We start from the raw sequence: 21,212 nt of genomic DNA, 5'->3' as shown, positions 1-21,212 counted from the left end.
AGCCGTGCAGTTTTAAACCATGTCCTCGGACAAGGAAAATGAAGATGTTCATGTCTACAAGTGGATGTATCAGAATTGAGTGAAGCAAGGAGCTTGTGGCCCGCCCAGAGTATTTGTCTACGACACAAATTTGGTTTCAAACGGAATTATTTTCGTTTGCTCCTGATTCACAACGATTTGAATAAATAAAAACTCAGAAACACATTTTTAAGCTTAAATTTCTGTCTGTGTGTCCACCATCATCAGAAAAATGCCACAGGAAGATGTTAAAAACCCCATTTTCATCAGAGTGGCTCTTTCCATGCACCTCTGATTCATTTCCCCTTTTCGTAGTTCCCCCCTAAAGGGTATTTTTTTGGTTTAGGGGTTGAAATCAAGGGGCCTGGGATGTATTCTGCCAGTCAAATGAGTTGCTGGGGATCCAGAGCTGCTTACAATTACCTTTTGTTTGGATAGATGCAGCAGGGCTTGGGCTCTGAGGGTTAAAGTTGAGGTAAGTGTAGGGTTTCACCTGATAAGAGGTTATGAGTTCTGGAGGCGAATTGGGAATGTGGTGTAATTATAACCACACAAAGAATGTGTAAGCAATCTTATAATTCCTAGACACAGATTAGCATCAAAAAGAGTCCTTTATACGTTGATACGTATCATCCTTCCCCTTGTCAAGTGCATTGTGGGACGACTGTAGTTTTGGACATTGTCTTCTGACATCTCTCTGAGTTGGCGTAATCTACCCCCCGGCAAGGTTTTCGCGACAAACAGCGAGCTCTTTCTGAGCCCTAATTACTGGGACATTACTAAGAAAAATCCACAATCACAGAGCCAAATTACATCCATGCTTTTTCCGCAACTAACTTTCCTTCCTGGCTGGCCCTTTAATGAATAAACCAGCGCTGGCCATCTGGGAATGAGTAAGAGCGAGAGCGTTCTCAAGATGCTTCAGGATCCATTACCTTACCCACTTCCCGTGATAACCCCCATATGGAGGCTGACACAAAGCAACTTATTTACCCTTTCTTTGACTTTTTTTTCCCCAGTGGAGGCTTGGAATAATTTTGTTTAACATCAGTAAAGTCAAGAAACGCTCCATCAAGCCGCCAGTTTCGTCTCCTACGGCCAAGTCTGGATATCCAAATCCTCCGACAGCTAATGAGCACAGCTGCAGTTTAGACTGTGCTGATCTCAACTCAGCTTTTGTTATGACTTTAGCTTTGTGCTCCAAGGCTTTCTGGTATAAAAATCTAATATTTCTCATTCCAGCAATAGAATTGAGAATGAAAGGCTGACTGATGACGAGCTTAATGAGCTGCAAGCTCGGCATCCCTTTTAGAAGCAGTCATGCTTAGAAAACTTGCCAAAGTTGAGGCCATTGAGTGTCGTTCGAGGGCCATGATGAACCAAGAGATCAGAGGAAAAAGATTTTGAGCATTTTATTAGGCACTCCGACCCGTCCAGGGTGTACCTGGCCTTTGTCCAACAGTGACTGGGATAGGCTCCAGCAACCCCATGTTCACGAAAGGGATTCAGCAGGTTTTGAAAATCCTGACCCTTTATTTATATAAAGTTGTCCCTCATTTATCGCAGGAGCTACGTTCTAAAATAACCCACACAATCGACTGTAAAATAGACCCCAAAAAAAATAAAAAATCTCCGAAACAGTGAAAGATGAACCGGGTTATAGTGAGGGACCATTGTATATAAATAGACACATCGCTGTTGATAAAAAACTGCCGGTGTTGTATTAAACAATATTTCATGTAATCATGAAACTCAAAGTATGAAACTAAAAGGCATCTCAACCTATTTCAAGTTGTATTTCCAGAACAAAAACAAAAGCAACTGATTGCATCTTTGTACTAAACCGACACCTTTAATTAGAGGCTCCATCAAATTACATTACAGTCCCACTCCGGTCATCTTTTGATTTGTTTTCAAACCCATTCCCAGTGGTCCTTTAATAAAGATGATGCCGTTTTAGCCAAAATCCAAACACGTTGTTTTTCTAAGACATAATTTCTGCAGAGCAGCAGGAGTTCATCAGAAAATTCCCCTCTGAGTTTTGGGTGGTACTGTTGGCGAGGAGTAAGCCTGCCCTAATTTCCCATCATCCCTTTGTATGGAGCAGAGCAGGGAACCTGTGGCCCAACAGTTGTAGTTTGTAACTAAAACCTTTTTTTAAATGGCTTTTTTTCCAGATTCCCAACAATTTGAATAAAGAAATACTCAGAAATGCAGTTTTAATCTTAATTTTCTTTATACATGTCTCCCATCCTGAGAAATATGCTGAAGGGAGATGTTTAAAACATAATTTTCATGGGAGTGGGTCTTTCACTAAATCATCCACTGCTTTTGTCTTTAGAAAGAAATCCTGCCTAACTGTGCCAGCTCTTCTGTAACTGTTAGGGCCATGTGTTTTAGACATATTCAGTGTCCAAGTCCTTTTTTTAAACAGACATTTTTATAATGAGTCTAAGCTCCATTGTTTTGGCAGATATGATGTGAAAAGATTATGAGCTGCATGAAAGGAGCAACATACCACACTATCGCAAGTAAGTTTAAGCAGATGTGAACCACAGGCAATCCAAAAGACCGGAATGGAAACTGGTCACAAAGGAGGTCTTACAGGCCGGCGAGGGCATGACAAGAACCAGTTACAACTCACAATGGTGCTTTTATCAGAAAAACATGATAATCAAACACTAGAAAGCTGCTCCAAAGGATGTGTAAACAACTGAGAACAATGGAAACCAGATAGGGTTTTATACATCCTAGAGAAGCAATCATAAGAACACAACCAGGTGTGGATGGTACAAACACAAGGCATCCATATAACATGAAACACGTGTGGAGGAATCGATTCACACAATGTATAGACATTACAATATGAACAATGTTTCCATTTTTGTCTTACCTGTTATTTTTACCAGCTGTAAAGCACTATTTCAACAACATTACTTATTATCTAACTATTAATTGAGTAAAAATAGTAAGACTAGCCTCAACAGGTGGGCTGACTCATGAGGCAAAGTTTCCAAAATGAAGTACAACCCATAATCTTCCTGTCTCGCTAATGACGGCCAACCACTGAGTTCCAGTCTGCAGTTGAGCCAACATTTACCGTTTGAGGTGGTGCTGGAGGCCACCGCCTTCTCGCTGATGTCACAGCGTGCTGATGAGCCCTTAGCAGCCACAATGGTCTCCACCCTCTTCTTCTTCTCAGCTGCTGAACTGGCCTGGGACTGGGTTTCCATGGCGATTGTTCATTCCTTAAGACCTCATGGAGATCGGATAACTGTCGGAGAGGAGTCAGATGATGAAAATTCATTAAAATATCACAACAGGAGTTCCTTAAGACTTGTATGAATTTGTGATGAATGAATGGAAAACATTTTTAATTGAAATCAGTTTTCACACCTACTTCTGTTGCAAACAGACAGTAACGAGGCAGGAATTGAAAAAAAAATTGGGGAAAAAAAGCTTTTTTCTGGCACCAACCCACCTGGAAACATCACGCAGTTACCACAACTACTCATTTGGAGGCAGTACAGACCATTGACTGTATATGAGAACTGGAGTGAGTGTGACGTCACCCATTGCCAATGGTTTACTTCCGGCTCCAACAAAATGAAGTCAAGTCAGTTGCCATTTTTTCCTGATAATAATTGTTCTGAATAGATCTGAGTCAACATTTCTATGGCAACCACCCTCGCCAATCAAGAGGGAACATGTTGGAAGTCCTCACCCCTACCACTTGAAAGCGGGCTCTGGAGAATCTGTCAGTCAAATGCTTCAAACGTTCCACGTGAGACCACATACTTTCTCAGGCATCTGATTCATTCATTTATTCATTCATCTTCTTCCGTTTGTCCCTTTCGGGGTCATGGGGCTGCTGGAGCCTATCCCGGCCACTTATGGACGAAGGCAGGGGACACCCTGGACATGTCGCCAGTCTGTCCCAGGCATCTGATTGGTCAATTTATAATTTTAATAACTGTACTCTATTGTGAAAGTGTTTCCTGTGGTCTTTGAATCATGTTTATGCCGTTTTTAGCCAAAATTAAAAACCTGTGTCATTTTCTAAGACAAAGTTTGTCCAGGAGTTCATTGGAAATTCACCTCCGAGTTGTAGGGGCGGAACTATTGGTGTCTAAGTAAGCCTCCGCCTATTTCGCGTCATGTTGTTTACACTCTCCCCCACTAGCTTACAGCCCCTTACATCCCCAAGTTAACATTATCAGTACATCAGAATTGGCCAGCAATATTGGAGCTATCCAGCCGTACAGTTTTGAGCCAGATGCCAGCTTGGATGAGGAAAACAAAGATGTTCATGGATCTGCGTGTCTGCAAATGGATCAGAATGGAGCAGAGCAGGGGGACTTTGGCCCGCCCATTTCAGTTGCTTCATGCTTTTTCAAATGATGTTTTTTCATCTTTTCTTGATTCAATTTGAATACCGGCTCAGAAATGCAGCTTTAATCATATATTCTATTATTATGTCCTCCATCATGAGAAAAATGCAACAAAAACATGTTAAAAACACCATTTTCAGTGGCGTGGGTCTTTAATGATTTGACTTGTTATTTCGTATGCATAGTTTTAGACTGCAAACATTGTAGTCGCACATGTGACCAAAGGTTCTCAAAGGTTTCAAATAACTATCTCAGGTAACACTAGTGCACCCAGCCCTTCGAGGTATACAAAAATATATATATCCAGGTCTCCCTGTGTTTTAACAAGACTCACATTGAGCCCCTATTGTGGTCTACACCAATCAGTTTGTAAAAGGCACAAGCCACCCTCTGATTGGCCAGGGTCCTGATGGTTCAGTCTCAAATGATGAGACCAAATTCAAAGAAAGGAAGGACGATGGCTGGTAACAATGCCTTTGTGACTGGTTCTTTTGAGTAGAAACATTGGAGCAGCTTGATGGATCTATCCACCCGTCCACTTTTTTTGACCCAGCTGATGAAACCCTTTTGGGGGTCACAGGGCTGCTGGAGCCTATCCCAGCTACTGTTGGTCGAAGGCAGGGCGAACCCATCTGACACATTTCATGTGATAAATTACCTGCCCCAATGTTTCCTCTGGTATGGGCCAACATTCACAAAACAAAGTGTGACCCCGACAAAGTGGTTGAGAATATGAACGCACCTACCAGTAATTAAAAAAAACAAAGTTAGACCCATCTGTGGGTTGATGGACTGCACCAAAATACCAGGACCCTCAGTTCAGGTGGACCAGGATTGTGTTCTTTGGTCCTAAACAGAGTTAAATTCCTCTTTTGGTCACACTTTTATTCAAATTTATTGAAATGTGTCTTTTCAGGAAGTACCTGTTGCCATTTTTCAACTATGATTTGTACCATATTGCACCACTATTAATGTTCATCAATATTTCTGCTTTTTTTCAGCAAAACACAAGCTTCATCTGTCAAGCTTGCTCATCAGTTCCGGGGCTGCTCCCATTTTTAAGCCGCAAATTCTTAAATAAACTTGACATCCCACTTCTGACAACGCAGGAATTTCTTTGAAAGCATGGAATATATTCTATTTTTTCAGTAATGGATCTCTTGACAAACTCAATATGAATTGGGCACTTTTTCTGCTCTGCGAAATTCCAAGAAAAACATCAGATCCAAGTCTCCCTTTCTCAGTCGGGACTATCTCACAGTGATTAATTTGAGCTCAAACCTGCACAGCTCTTAAATGCTTGTCTCAAACTTCCTCGCGCTTTAACAACCAAACCTCATTTTAACCAAAACTTTTGACTTCTTGTCAAAAAACAAAAAACAGCAGCTCAATAAAAGAGTAAAACGGGACACCCTGATAAAGTTTGATACCTCCGAATAGACGTGAAAGCAGCTTGTGGATGTACTGATAATCCTTCTCCAGCGGTCTTTCCAGAGAGAAAGCAGAAACCTTAAGGGGATCCCACAGAGAGAGAAACATTCACGGCCCTGAAAAAAACAAGGCTTGTTTGAAGGCCCTTTTGGGAGTATCATGGTGCCGGGCAATTTTTCTTTCAAAGAATAAAGGTGGTTCAAGTTAATACTGTCTGTGGGTTTAGAAGGGGTTCAGCCAACAGTCTGGCAGACACGCTGCTCAGTTCAGCACCTTAGAGGCCGTCTACAAGCTAAACTCTATCTAGGTCACGGAGGTCCTCTGATTATGGATGTTGATACACCAGAGCTACTCATTTATACAAAGTACAGGACAGCTTCTTCTGGTCCAATACAAAGCCTTTATTTCAGCCCCATAATTTATGGAAAACTCCTGGAAATATTTAGTCTGACAAACATTTTCTTTCCAGTAAAGAACAGCTAATTACCCAGATGTACTTTTTAATCGTCTTCCACGCCATAAACATGTTTGTATCCAAAGACAGCTAGGATGCAAAAAACGGTAGAGTTGCAGAGACTGGAAGAATAAGGGGGTGTGTTTTTTTTTTTTTTAACCAACTCCCCAAGGAAGGAAGGCAAGGGGGAAGTGTTGAGGGGTAAGCTTCAGACAAACACAGTGTGCTTTGTTTGTTTTTTCCCAACCCCCTGAAAAACCACAGTCTGTCATCTGTTCTGACCCGACAACAACATCTGTAAGTCATTTCTGGCTTACAAAAAAGAAAAAGCGAAAGAGCAAGGGGGGGGGGGGACAATGCAATTACACCCCTACCAATCAAAAGGGAATTAAACAAGAGCTTGTCCTCTAATCACTCCCACATGAATACAAGAGCAGGAGTCGTCTCCGACCAAAGGCACGGTCGTCCTGCTCCACAGATATCATCTGAATTCTCTTCAGCTTACGTTTGATGGACTTGCTGCGCAGCCTTTTGTTGAAGTAAAAAGAAAAAGTCTAGATGTTCCAGTTCCTCCATTCTAATGACCCAATCTGAAAAACTCCAGACGCTCGGCTTTCTATCAAGCCCAGGTAAGTGGGATCCCAGAGAGAAGAACACGGAGTCCCATAAATTTCAGGGGTTGGGACTATGAACGAAGGAGGGGGACGAGGAGAAAGCGGGGCATTCCACTATTCGGGGCAAACATTCACAAGTCCGAGCCACTGAAGCGTGTCTGACGCGCCTTTTGTGTTTGGTAAGGCAGGCCACAGTTCCAAAGCAGCAATTAAAAGCAGGACCTTTTCACCCATAATCCCCCTGACCTGGTCGCCCACACCCAGTCCTGCAGATGTTCCCGTCTCTGCTTTTGGCTGGGCTATTGCTCATTTTTGTCCCAAAAAAAAACAAAAAAAAAGTTCAAATCTTCCGCCACATGTGCGTTCATTGGGCCTGAGCTTTGCAGGACGGAGGATTCTGCTCCTCCCACTTTCAGGTGCATTTTCATTCGGCCCTTTGACCTGTTGCCATCGAGATCAAACGCCAGCCACGAGCCGTTGACTCGAGGCTGTGCGTCAAAGAGACCTGGAGTGGACCGCTCACGAGAAGCAGATTTTACCCCGAAATGAAAAAAAAAAAAAAAGAGTATTAGTCTGTCCTACACCCAATTAGAGGAGGGAGAAAGAGGGTGTATCTTTATTTGTGTTCAGCTGTAATCCTTCACACAGAAAAGGGGAGGCGATTAAACGGGTTTAAAACACCACAATTTCCTCTGAAAAAAAAAAGAAAAAAAAATTATAAGCACATTAACCAAATCAATTTTACATAAATTATACGCCTTGGTGACAAAGACGCTAAGTTGAAAGTCATCTACAAAATTGTACAGATCAAAGTGAAACACAAAATAAAACTTGTGCCTTTGATTGAACAAAAAAAAAAGCAGTTTTCCTTTTCTTTATGCCGGCTTCAACGAGCACTAATGGTATAAAACAAAATCACAGCTTCTAGTTGTTTGAAGACGCTTTTACCAGCTTCATTTGATGCCACACATCCACACGCGCACTGCAAAGTGGCGGACATTTATATATAAACTCTTGAAGTGTCTTCTTAGATTTGGCACCCCCCCCTCACAGACAGGGTACTGTATTTGTGTTCATTTCATTAGGCCGACTGTTCAGTGTCGAAGGCCCCCCGAGGGGGAGGCTGGCAGCACCGCAGCATTCATCATCATTACATCAGCGACCACCGAGATCTGCTATCTTAGGCTTATCAACGGCACACAAACGCACCGCGGCGCAGCGACGGCGAGGGGAGGGGAGAGATGGGAGATGCAGACGATGGAGCGAGATTGTGTGAGAAAAAAATAAAAGTAAGCGGGAGAAAATGAATGGAGGGAGGGAGGAGCGTGTTTGCACGTGTGTTTAGGTATGCGTGCACACACACACACACGCATGCACTCAGCCCCCTGCATGCCTGCACATGTTTTCTCATGTGTCCAATATGTGTTTTGCACATTTCGCAGCTCTGCCAACAATATTAAGGGGCTCCGTCCCAGCTGGAAAACTGAAGAGGAGGCAGGGCCCGAGCTCTTTAGCGACATTTGCTGAATGTGCATGCGACGCTTGGTTCTGGGTGAATCGACCCAGAGGGGAGGAGCCTCTTTCAGGAGACAGGGGAAGTGCTTAGAGGGCTTGGGTTCAAGCTCCCCACCCAGGAGGTGTTCCCAAACCCAAGAGCTCATTGAGGAAACCACACACACTTAGGTTTCCATGCTGTGTTCAACACTTATAGCTCGAAGGGCAAAGAGAAGGAGGGGGTATTGGATTTTGGTGGCTGTGGTTCCCATTCAACAACAAAACTTTGCCCAGATGGCGCTAAATTTGGGTTAGACCAGCCTCTTGTACATTTAAAGACCCTCTCCAATGAAAAATTGTGTTTTTAACATCTTCTTGTGGCTTTTTTCTCATGATGGTTTGAAGAAAAGTCTGCTTAAATTTGCATTTCTGAGTATTTTTTAATTCAAATTGTTGTAAATCAGGAACAGACAAAAAAATACGGTTGATAAATGTTTGTAACTGTTGTGTCCAAACTACAATCGGAAGGCCGCAAGCTCCCTGCTCTGCTCCATTCTGATGCATCCACTTGCAGACAGACGGATCCTTTCGGTTTCCTCGCTGAAGCTGGCCCCTGGCTCCAATGTGGTTTGCCATTTTTGTTGTGTGTTCGGTTCGGAGTGTGAGGGGCTGTAAGCTAGCGGGGGAGCATGTAAACAGATCGATAATTGGGAAGGGGGTGGGTCTACTCAACCACAGTCCCGCCCATAACCCAGAGGACAATGTCTTGTGAACTCCTGCCGCTCTGCAGAAACTATGTCCTAAACACGATAGTTTGGGGTTTTTTTCTTTCAAATTTGAATCATAATTTTAAAAAAAAAACAGTTGGAACACTTTGGAAAGAGATCAAAAGATGACCAAAGCTGGACTTGAAAGTTCATGAATCTGAGAACTATCTAATAAATTCTAGCATGAACCTTTAAGGGTTTTTTATTTCTATTTGGAGGGGTGAATAATCTTAATAGCCTCCCATTATTCAAAAATGCTATCCACAAACTCTGAAAGCCTGCTCCTATCAGGAGCGCTTTTTTTCTCCCAAGGACAAACAGTTCAACAACAGAGCCCATCACTGGCTTTCAGCGCCGCTAATAAGATTATCCTCGCATGCGTCCTGGTCCCTCAGACCCCTCCACTTCATATGGAGGGCTGGTGAGGGACCCTGAGCGCCGCTCAGCAGAATGAGCTGAGAGCATCTTACATTCCCACGTAACAAACCCACACGATGTAATCATAATGCTTACACGATGCCTCTTTGGCTCTCCCTACCCAGCAGACGGGGCAAATAAAGCCCGCGCCACAATGGAGGCCGGGCTCACAGCCCCCTTGCTTATTATCTTGTTTATTTATTTATTTCAAATTGAGCAACTTGTTTTATTGCAGCTGGGGCTGCGACGGCTGAGACGGTGGATAACGCCGGCAGCTTTGTGGCGCAGTGCTGGTTTTCCCCTGCTTCCACTTTTTTTTCCGTGTTTGATCAAACACTTTTCCTTTTTTTTTGTGTGTGTGTTTGTACAAAATAATCCTTCACGGTTGTAACAATTCATTTCATATCGTAATTTGCGATCGCTCAGCCGATTCGGTCGATTTTGGTTCTTTTTGGACCATCCGATTCACTGACCTAAACTGGATCCAGGACATCTTTAGCCAAAAATTCAACTAGAATTAAACTACCCGTTTTTTCCGGACTATAAGTCGCTCCGGAGTATAAGTGGCACCAGCCCAAAAATGCATTATAAAGTAGAAAAAACACAGATAAGTCGCATAAGTCGCTTTTTGACGGGAAATTTATTTGACAAAATCTGGGACCAAGAACTAATAACTTTCACAACCTCATATGACACAATCATAGCAGACTGTTTATCTCATAATTTCACAGTAATTCTTTCTCATACTTATTTATTTATTCTTTTCATGAAGCATCATTGGCCAACTAATACTCTGTTTTCATCCTGTATTTTTAGAAACAGTTGTCATTTTTATTGCATTTCTGAATCTATGAAATCATTGGAAAATAAAATATTATGTTGTTAGCCTTCAAGATTTTACTGTAAAAAAATGTTTGCTGATTCTCTGAGTCACTTAACATACTCTTAACACTTAACATACCTCATACATCACATTGACCCAGGAAGATCATCTCTGTTCCTCACAAATGAACATAACAGGAGGGTTAACAATGTATTTATTTCAATTTATTTCTAATATAAGTCGCTGCGGAGTATAAGTCGCACCCCTTGCCAAACTATGAAAAAAAGGGCGACTTATAGTCCGGAAAATACGGTAGAATGAATGGCAAATCCATTCACATTTTTAGTTTCCTAAAGTCCAGCCCACTGTGGCACATTCAAGGAACATTCTCCCACACAGTATGGTCGCCTCTTTGCTAGATTAATGGCTTGATCATTTCTGGCTTCCAAATAGTATTTTCCAACAGCAATATAGTCGATTTGATGCATTTGGAAATGATTTCATAATGTTATATATAGGACCATTTGATTCACAGCTTGCCTCAGACAGATTAATCTGGTTGGATTGCAAGAATATAAATCAATTCATCAATTAAGTTGATTAATCGTAACACGCCTACTTTTGTATCTTTAAAAGTTTACTTCGTAGAGTTTAAAGATGACAAAAAAAACGGTTGCATCCCTCAGCAACTACCTGACGTTTTGCTCAGGTCGCCCTTGCACATGGCAGATAACACAAAGCCAACAGGATCTGCATGCAGTCAGAGCTGCAGTGGGAAAAAAACACTCTTCACGCTAGTCTACAGAGAAACCTTCTCGACGCCACAAGCAGAGCACGACAACAACATCCTTCGCCGTGCTCCGGCACCAAAAGAGTACATGTTACACGGCGGGCTGCCACGCTTGAAAGCGTGACTCGTGTGTGTGTGTGTGTGGGAACGTGTGTGCATGAGCAGATGCAGCAGCTGCCGCTTTCCACATGCAAGTGCAACCCAAGGTAAATAAGGCAGGGGACCCGAGGGAGCGGATGAGTGCAGGGAAGACGCATTCCTGTAGTGATGAAAAACTCTTTCTCTGCCTCCTCTTCACACGCACAGAGGGACGCATTCTGCACTTTAGACAGGAGTATACAAGAAAGGCTGCACCGCTACAAGTTCTAGAGTGAAGCTGGCCCGCTAACTTTTCTGCTTTTTGTGAATGATCTCTCCTCCCTGCCTCCTGCAGTCTCCCTTTCCTCTGCTGCGGCGTGTCACTGGAATGAGGGCTGAAGCAGAATGAGTCAGTGCTGCTTTGTGATTAATGACGGGCTCCGGCGTCTCCGGGGCCGAACACTCAAAACAGCCAGGGGGCAGCGTGATAATGCACAATAATAAAGCCCGCAGACAATCAGCCAGGCAAAGCAAAGGCCTATTAGCTAGCCCCATCAGGACGGCTAAGTGAGAAATTAGCCCTTCCCGAGCTCCGCCACAATTCATCAAGTGCTGCCCCTGAATCCCCCTGCAAGAAGTCATAATGTTTACTTAAAGACTGGCCTTGATGCCCCAGCGGGGGGCTTTATTGGCTCTTATTAATTCCCGGCCCAGCCCTTGCAGCCATGTCATTTAAAGCGAATTAAAGGGTGAAAATTGGATGAGATGAAGTTGTCTCGGTGTCGGGCTCCCGCCTGGTAAAACCGGACCCGAACGACGGAAGACGTGGAAAAACGAGGGTGAACAAATCTGGATGTTGGAATGTTGAATGAAGCTGTCCTAAAATGAGCCTCAGTCGGTCCGAGGAATGCAGAGAGAAATAAAAGCTTGTGGGGGGGGTAGACAACTTTAACACTAGACTTCCTGTGTGGATGAGGACAGATTTGGAAAGGGCACCTCTGGGTCACACATTCCACGGAAAAGAAGGACTTTTATTTAGCATATATGATGACCTGAAACTTTCAGAAAAGCTGACCTGTCAACACTTTTATCAGTCAGTACCTGAACTAGCTTTGAACAAACTTGTCAAAATGGTAACAAAAAATCAATACATTTCGAAAAAGGGAATTGATTCCAAAGTTGTTATCTCCTTTCAAAAGCAGCCTCACATCAGAGCTCAATGGCCGGCCTGCGAGTGAACAAGGAAGGAGCCTGTGTTGCGGGATTGACAGCAGGTGAGTGTGCTCCATGGAGCAGTATGGAGTCTGCGGCGGCGCCGGAATGAGATCAAAGACAGCGAGAGCTCTGAGGGAGTCCCAGAGACTTCCATCTCCCTGACGGCTCTCCCCACGGCGGCGTGGGGAGACAACTCTCTCCCTTCACTTTCATATCAGCCGCAGAGCCCCCCCACCCCTCCGCTCGGGCTCGTAGGCTTTGCACACAGTCTCCGAGGACGAGGAAGTGCTGCCAAACCTGCATCCCACCTACAGCAACACTCCTACTCGTCGACGCACGCAGCATCGCTTATGAGAGACGGATGAATTTTTTCGGGTTTTTTTGAAGAGTTTGGGAGAAACTCCACACAAAAGCACTGCAATGAGACAGAACCTGACAGACCGAAACAAAAGTTCCCACAAACTCCAGAGTCATAAAATGGCCCCATAAAAATCCCTGGCGTGAATAACACTGTTATTAGACAGGCAGCCGCCCCAGGCGAGACGATGCGACTGCGAGGAAAACAAACATCTGGGTGCGTTCGGCTGTTAGCAGCACCGCCTCAACCGCATCTGGGAGCTGTCCGGCAAAGCAAACGCGTCCAAAGCATCGACTGTATCAGAGAACTGGACTGAGCGGGTCTGACGTCACCCGTTATAAAATGCTTTACTTGCAGCTACAAAAAAGGAAGTCAATTCAGGCGCCATGTTGGAGCTGGACAGTTAGCAGTGCTTCATCCGAGTCTGTCTGAATTTCCATGGCAACCACTCTCCAATCAGGAGTGAGCTTGTTGGACGTCCACACCCCTACCAAATAAAGCCAGGCTCTGCATTGGATGTGTGTAGTTCAATGGAACTGGTTCCGTTTTGGAACTCCAGACTCGGAGCAAACCACATGATGCAAAATCTGTCTGAAGGTGTTGATACCAAAAGTGGGAGAACCATGAATTAGCAAGCTAGCGGTAGCTCCCAAAACACCGGCCGCAATGGTTTACAAACATTTTTACCGCTTAAATTTAGATGCTCTTTGTGTTTAGGCCAACTTCCAAAGGACATGTTAGAATAAAACAGTTTTAGTGAAATATATTCTGTCATTTGGATTTATTGGTCAAGAAAGTAAAGGAAGGAAGAAAACTTTTGATTAAAATCGGAAATTGAATTTCATGTGAAAAACTCTGAGATACTTTTTTTTTTGGCCATGTCAACCAGTCCCAGTGAGACCGTCTGATATTACCAATCATCTGATTGGACAGTTAAAACTTCAATAAATGGCAACAAAAAACAATAAAATGGGGGGAAAAAAGAGGATTTAAATGCTATTTCTCCATGGAAGTCTACGGGATTTTGGCTTTTTGGAGCCAGCAGGTACTTCCTGTTTGGAACGTGGGGGGTGGGGGTCACTCAGTCCAGTTCTCCTATACAGTCAACGCATGCACGCTCACCTCTGCATGCCACCAAAGCCAAATGAACTCACAGGGAGGAGGAGAGGCCCATAATTGGAGCATCTGACGGGTGCCGGGGGTTAATTGGGAAGCAGCTGGTTTCGCGGTGGAGGTTCAGCCTTTCCAGCAGAGACAGTTAGTGATGATTCAGATCAGAGGAACGGTGTACTGTAATCATCCGCGCATCTCCCCTCCTCCACCTCGCACGGCTGACAAGCCGAGACAACCTGGCTTCCAGCAATGCAATCTGGCACCTATCAAACAGGACCGCCGGTCGCAGGGAGGGGGATCGGCCAGCTCATGCTTCACGGGCGCTTGACATCCTCCAACCCTGCTAATCACTCACAATAACTCCTACCTCTAGGATACGAAACCTAGTTCATCAGTTCTCTGGTGGAAGTATGTAAATCTGCCCAACAGAGTGTGCTCTAATGGCTTATTAGTGCACACAAACTGGTTTGCATTGATCCCAATGCCAGAGGAAGATGAGAAACTTTGTTTCTCGGTCGCTATAATCGCATTCCCGCTTGTTTCAATAAAAGACAAACATTAGCATCTAAAGCACACTATAACCTTCCTTCCGTGGAAGGAAAAAAGAAGGGAAAAAAACCTCCCCGGATTACAGGGTAATCAGAGCCAGATGGGACGGGCCGCGGCGCGACTTTGCACACCTCTCCGAACCGTATCTGTCCGCTCGGATACTGCCGGTCCAAATGGGAAAACCACTTTTCAAGAGGGACAAACTGTGCAGCCCGTTGATAGAGAAGAAAGTGAGTGTGGTGGCGGCAGAGGGTTTAGATGTAACCCCTTCCTGCAGGAAGGAGCATTTGAGGGCTGAGCGAAGCCCAGGTAGAGTCGTAGGCAGTAATGGGAGGAGACAGGGACTTAGGGCGCCACACAAAAGCCAGGCTTTATAAATAATTCCAAAAGCTAACAGGATCTGGTGTATGTGAGAATCTGTGAAATACATTCACACATGGATGCACACACACCCGCACAGCGCCACCAGAGGGAATCGTTTATTCGCAGCGCCCCCAGAGGGGCTGGCGCGGGTCTGACCTGCCCAGATTGGTAACATTGAGTGAAAAATCTTTCCGGCGTGGGTGATGTAAAGTGCAGAAAGGTCCGTTTTTGCAAGTGGCACATACACGTCTCTCCACCCTCGTAATGAAGGGGCTGCAGAGCACACCGAAGACCTGTCTTGTAAATCTCTTTGTGAAAGCAGCTTTGGGGGGGTAGACAGGGGCTTACACACTGAGCCCTGAGGTAGAGCTCCAGACTCCACTCCCTCTAAACCCCCTCCGCAGTCTTCCTCCCTCTCCCACACACATACTCCGCACCCTCCTCTTCACTTTTCTCTCGCTTTCCCCTTCCCTTTTTCTCGGCCTGCCCTCACCTTTTCATTGGCGCCCTCCCTCCCCTGTCCGGCCCGGGCTCCGGAGAGCGCCGGTCCTCAGCCCCTCGGGCTCCCGCCGAGTCGCGGTGACTAATGTCCTGCCTTCGCTCAGACAATGAGTTTAAGGCTGAGCCGAGAAAGTGTTGAGAAGGGGAAAAAGACTCTAGCACCTTTGACAAATGGAACCCTTCCAACTCCCGCGTCCACGGAGGGAGGCTTTACAACGCTGCGCTCCACGCTCCACGTCCTCCGAGGGACGGCTGCGGCCCACAAAGCCGCATCTGGGGGAATATAATGAATTCTTTAGGAAGTCTAACCCGCCTTTTCTTCATGAATAAGATATATTTCCAAAGCATGTCTACCACTCTTAATAAACACACCAGCCTGGCAGGAATAGCTAGAGCCGTTTTAGGCCCCCGTCTACACCTTAATATTTCTGTTTCTCTATAAATTTCCACAGGCCCACGCTTTTTTCCGGGACTGTCACGGCGAGGCCGGACCTGCATTTTTTTTTTCCCCGGGAAGCTAAAGGACCCCCACCCACACCCCAATGACAAACTGTCAACAGAAACGGGCCCGGGTCCCTCTCTTTCAAGAAACTCCTGGATGTTCCACCATCCGCTCCCTACCCCCCACCCAACCCTAAAAGGAACTGGGGCTTTGTGAAAGGAGCAAAGGGGAGAGGAATCCCCCCCCCCTCCCTCTCTCCTGCCCAAACCCCAGTACCTCACTCCCTGCAGAGTTTTGTTAAAGCGCAGCCCCCCTCTTCCTCCCCCCTCGTGGCCCGGGCTCTTAAAACAGCATGCTTTGCATGAGAAAAAACGATTAGTCTTCAAATGCTGCGCTGTCAAAGGAGGGTCCTCTCAGGTTGGGGCCGAAATTTGCTCAGATAGTGGAGTCGGGGGCTTTTGTTTTTCCAAGATGAGGCATTATTACTGTTAGCATTCATTACAGAGAAGCACACCATGGAGGGGGTTCATACGGGACACCGGGCCTCCCCCTCCAGGGTGCTCCAGGACCACAGAGGAAGGAGATGAGGAGCATCCCAAGCATGTTCAGGGGGCAGAGGACAGGTTTAGGCCAGTGGTATTCAGCACCTTATCGGCCGGGTTTTCAACATTTTCTTACGATAGAGGAAATATATTTAAAAAAAATTCAGCCAAAAAATAACATTTCTGAGCGTTTCAGTGCAAATCAGGAGCAGATAATCCCGGCTCTGCTCCATTCTGATGCACTGTACCACCGGATGGCTCCGATATTATTTACTGCTCATGTTCGCTTGGCGGGATAGTGTAAACAAAGGGATGATGGGAAATCAGGGGAGGATTCGCCCACAGAAACTCCTGTCTCTCTGCAGAAACTATGTCCTAGAAAACGACAGATTCTTTGCTAAAATCTGCATAATCGTAATAAAAAGACCACTGGAAAGGCTCTTTTCTTTTTTAAATAGATGGACGTGGGACTTGAAGGTGCAAAGAGTGGAGGTTATTATGAGAGCAGCACAGTACTTTTTCATTTGAGATCTTTTACAAAAAAGTATGTTTGCAGGCTTGACACCTCAGGGAGAAGAAGGACAGATCCTTGCTCACAGCGAGCGGCGGGTTCACGTGTCCTCACAGACCTCCTCACGGACGCCACAAAGCTGACGCATCTGCAGCCACGGACCCGGCAAACCGCTTCCCCGGCTTTACGCTCGGGCCTCAAAGCCAAAGCCCTTCGCCTCTCGCGGCTACACTTCACACCGCAGACCTAAAGACATTTTAACAGCAGCCAAAGCAAACAGAGAAGGGGATGAGTGGCGGCCACATGCAAGCGTGACTTGTCCTGTTTTCTCCTCAAGTGGCTGAGAAAAAGCAAACGCTTGCAGGCACTCTGCACGCTGGCACACAGGCGTACTTATTAGCATTAAAATTTACCATGACCTACAACGGCTCTTTATGCTAATCTGTCAAGCACACTTGTGATTTTAAACCACTTGCTTCATGCAAAGCGGTTTTGTTTGGGAAAACTTGATGATATTAAAAAAAATGTCATATTTTGAGCTCCTACTTTTGTATCTTTGTCCTTATTTTATGCTAACAGTTTCTACTAAATGAAGGTTAAAAAAAAGGAAACTTGTGCTTGAGTAACCGTTGATCTGCAGCAGGAAGTGCATGCATGCATCTCTGCTGTGATGAGACTGCAACGGCCAGCGTGCATACAGAGAAACTAAAGGAAAAACTCCTGCATGCAGCTAATATACATATCTAAAATTGCAGTTTGCTATCTGGAGTCTCATCCCGTTCTCATCCCTACTTTTCCCCTTATCCAAAGACATCACCCAGCTTGAAAGGTGCCTTTAGCAGGCTCCTTGAAACGGCGAGCGAGGGTCCCGCTCAGGGACAATGATGGTTGAGGTGGAGGGGAGCCGGGGGGAGGGGGAACACATAGCATATTAAATCTGCTGGCGGAGCTGGCTCATCGGCGAGGAGAGCCAGAGAGTCAGATCTGAGGGATGCCCTGAAGGGATGGCTGGGCCTGGGGATTAGGAGGCCAAGAAGAAGCCCCTCTCACGCCCAAAGACCCCGTCTTGTCTCTCCTCGCCACGCAAATGCGTCCAGACGTTTTGACGCTCCTCAGGTTTAGCCCAAGTTCTCACACACACACACATTCTCACCACTCTTGTGCACCCCCCCCCCCTCTCAATCACAACCTCTCTCTGACTTGTCCTCTTTCTTTCCCCACTGTGCCTGTTTCATTTGATGTCAACATATCAAAGTACCAAATCATCAAAGTGGGGGCCTTTCGGTTTTTTTGGGGGGCCATCAAACTCCACTATATGCCAGGGGACGGAACGGCTAATCACGCCAAACTTTCACCAGCCAAGCGTTTACGTCGCTATAAAACCACTAAACATTTGATGGTTTTTCTGTCGCCTTTAAACCAATAAGGTCCTTTTTTTTTTTCTCCGGCCTCATTATCTCAGGGATAATCAACTTCCCTCTCGTTAGCCTGGTTTTAACTTCTTTGACAGCCTCAGGTTGCGGCATTAGCACAACAACACAACTCATTAGTGTCTCCGGCATCCAAACCTGATAGCAGGTATTTCCTCTGGTAAAAGTGGAAGCTGTGAGAAAAAAACAAAAAAGAGGTCACAAGCCCTCAAAAAAGTAATAGCATGTCATCCCTCTGCATTAACTCCACAGCCCCTATTCTGCCAGGTCACTGGGTCACAGGTGTTTGTATTCATGCATTATACTGCAGGAATGAAGCGCTTAAAAGTTGAGATAAAACGGCGAGCTGCTGCTATCAGACGGATTGATTCCTGCGGAGGGAAACGCTATCCGCCCTCTCGCTCCTCACGTGTGAACTTGAAGTGGCGGAGCGGCAGTGATGCATCTCTCCTGGCTACAGCAGGTGAGGAAGTTGTGCATTTCATTCCAGTAGATTAGCATCTTATTGCATTTATTACTGCACTAAATAACGTTTTTCCTTTTTTTTTTTTTGGTCAGAAAGCACCGAAAGTGATGGATGGTTCCTTCAATTCTACCTTAAGTGCAGAATGTTATTATTATGGCATTTTTCATCGTCTTGTAAACTTTTTTTTTCTGCCAACATCAAACAAAAATTAAGATGCAAAGATCAATATTATAGTTTTCAATTAAAAAAAGTATTTTAATTTATACATTTTTATCACTTTAAAGCAAAAACACTAAATCAAAAGCATAAAGTGAGCAGAAAAATCACATTTTGTTGTCAAACCAAAAAAATGTTTTTATGATTTAATCATTTTTCTGCTGTGAACATATTATTATTAAGGCCTAATCATTTTTATATAATCAAAAAATGAATTATTACAACATTATTATCATTTTTGAATGATATCCTTTTTAAAAAAAATACAAATTTGACCAAGAATTAAAAAAAAATCTTCCTAAATAATACTAAGAGTTCCACCAATCTCATTTAATTGTAGAATTCACCACAGATTTCACCACACGCCAGTCACAACTTCATCATTCGCCGTGTGTAGAAAGTAAAGAAAAAAGGTGGATTTGAGCTGCAGCGCCTGACCGAGCCCCTCGGACCCTCGTCGTTTAGTATGAAACCCGAGAGCAGGCAAGCAGATAAAATGTGGAACAGCTGGCGAGGACAGGAGGGAAAGTTTTAAACAAATATCTGCACATGTGGAGGCTCGGGAGCACACAAACATTTTTATGTCCAACAACAGACTTCTGTTCACGCATTTGATCCTTTTTTTTTGCATCTATTTTTAAAAGCCCACATAAAGTTTAATTATTTCTGCATTTACTTCAAAATATTTTTGGTGTAACCTTTGAACGATCGCTTTATAAACAAAGAAATCAACTGTGAGGAAGTAAAATATGGCGGATTGACACATTTTTCTATTTTAGGTGGCCCCCATGAAAAGTCCCCCACATGGACCCCTGCAGGGACGCAGACCCCACAGTGGTGAGCTTGAATTTCTCTGAGCACACAAAAGCTCAAACGCTGTGATGCGTCCTCTTTAGCCTTTTTACCGGCTTGGTTTGAAAATACAAATTGTCAGCAGCATTACTGAGCATGCTGGGAAGTGACTTTTGGGGACAAAATCCTGTTAATTATAAAAAATAAAGCAATTAAAAAAAAGAGAGGATTCATTTTCAATGAAGTTTTTTTAATACTTTAGTGCCAAAAAGATTTAAATATTTTTGCAATAAAAATGTTTTTTATTTTTTCCATTTGAAAAATATATATTTTAACCTGTTATGTATTATTTTAAAAATCATATAAATGTAAAATGTAGGAGTTGCTATTGGATAATTTCAAAATAATGGTTCTTGAGCAAACATTTTAGTTTTTTTCCTCCAGCTTAGTGCTTCTATAAGTTTGCCCCCCTTTCTTTTTTTAACTCAAACTAATCAATACCAGGCGCTGAAATATGAACACACATGCGCATATGCGGGTCCCCACACCGCAGCACACCCACGCGTTTTTTTTTCTTCACTTCAATAAAGTTTTGATCCTGAACGCCCTACGGAGTTTTAGATAAACTGTTTGTTTGGTGACATAGTACACGCGGGGTGGGGGGTGGGGGGGGGGGCACACAACTAATTTACAAGTTACAGAAGTTTACAGAACTTTGAAGAAGTTCTAAAGTACACACGGCGCCGCTGGAAGCACGCGGGGCTATGAGCGGTGCGTTCACGGCGCATCCAGGACACTTTTTTTTCTAATCACCGCTTGGAAAGCGGAGTCGCTCTAAACTATTAGAAAAAACTTTAACTTCTACATAAAACACCGATATGTAGCTCATTTTGAATGTTTGACATAAAAGCGAAAAGGTTTTTAACTTTTTATCGCCATGTTTTAATCGCTTTTCTATCTAATTACTTACTTTTCTCCGCTTATGACTCCTTCAGTTGTTCTGTTCTTCCTTCTTCTTGTCTTCAAAGGGTAAAAACAGTAAGCCTTCTTTTCTTCTGAAGTTGCAGATGTGTCTCTGAAGTTTCTTGGGACTTTTTTTCTTTCTTTCTTTCTTTTTTCTCTCTCTCTGTTTTTTTACGCAGCCACTCCAACTCCAAAACGGCGCAGCCAGACTTTTCCCTCCTCTTGTCTGTCTTTCTCCTCCGTTTTCAGCCAAACTACCAGCATCAGCGCGCGGACAGAAGTGCCGAGAGCGGCGCGCAGATGTGCGTGAAACACAGAGAAACGCGTGGCCAGTCGTTATTACATTTAGTGCGTTTTTTCGAGAGGAGAGAGAAGCGAAGTGTGGGACTCCAGCTGCTCCTTCCCTCACTTGACTCCTCCCTTCGGATTGCTCCCTCCTTTACTATCAGCCTCCCTCTTTTTTTTTCTTTTTTT

The 21,212-nt window shown here is 44.4% G+C and overlaps 1 protein-coding gene across 4 annotated transcripts in view; it reads right to left on the bottom strand.

The window, feature by feature from the left end:
• The window catches only part of gli3 (GLI family zinc finger 3), a 108,416-nt gene extending 87,261 nt beyond the window's left edge, over positions 1-21,155 (bottom strand). Inside the window, exons 1-3 of one of the 4 annotated variants that reach the window (XM_078938304.1) lie at positions 20,746-21,020; positions 15,539-15,649; positions 3,119-3,292 (exon numbers count right to left, since the gene is read on the bottom strand). In XM_078938304.1, coding sequence (XP_078794430.1) covers positions 3,119-3,251 — 133 coding nt within the window. In that variant the 5' untranslated portion in view covers positions 3,252-3,292; positions 15,539-15,649; positions 20,746-21,020. Of the gene's footprint in view, positions 1-3,118; positions 3,293-15,538; positions 15,650-20,745 lie in introns of all 4 variants that reach the window. The other 3 variants (XM_023950287.2, XM_023950289.2, XM_023950288.2) reach the window with 3 other exon arrangements.
• Positions 21,156-21,212: the final 57 nt, after the last annotated feature.

This window comes from Oryzias latipes, chromosome 20 (assembly GCF_053564925.1).
Source record: "Oryzias latipes strain Hd-rR chromosome 20, Olatipes_Hd-rR_3.1".
NCBI lineage: Eukaryota > Metazoa > Chordata > Actinopteri > Beloniformes > Adrianichthyidae > Oryzias > Oryzias latipes.
Note: the sequence above shows the minus strand (reverse complement) of the source record. Positions and strands in the feature narration are given on the sequence as shown.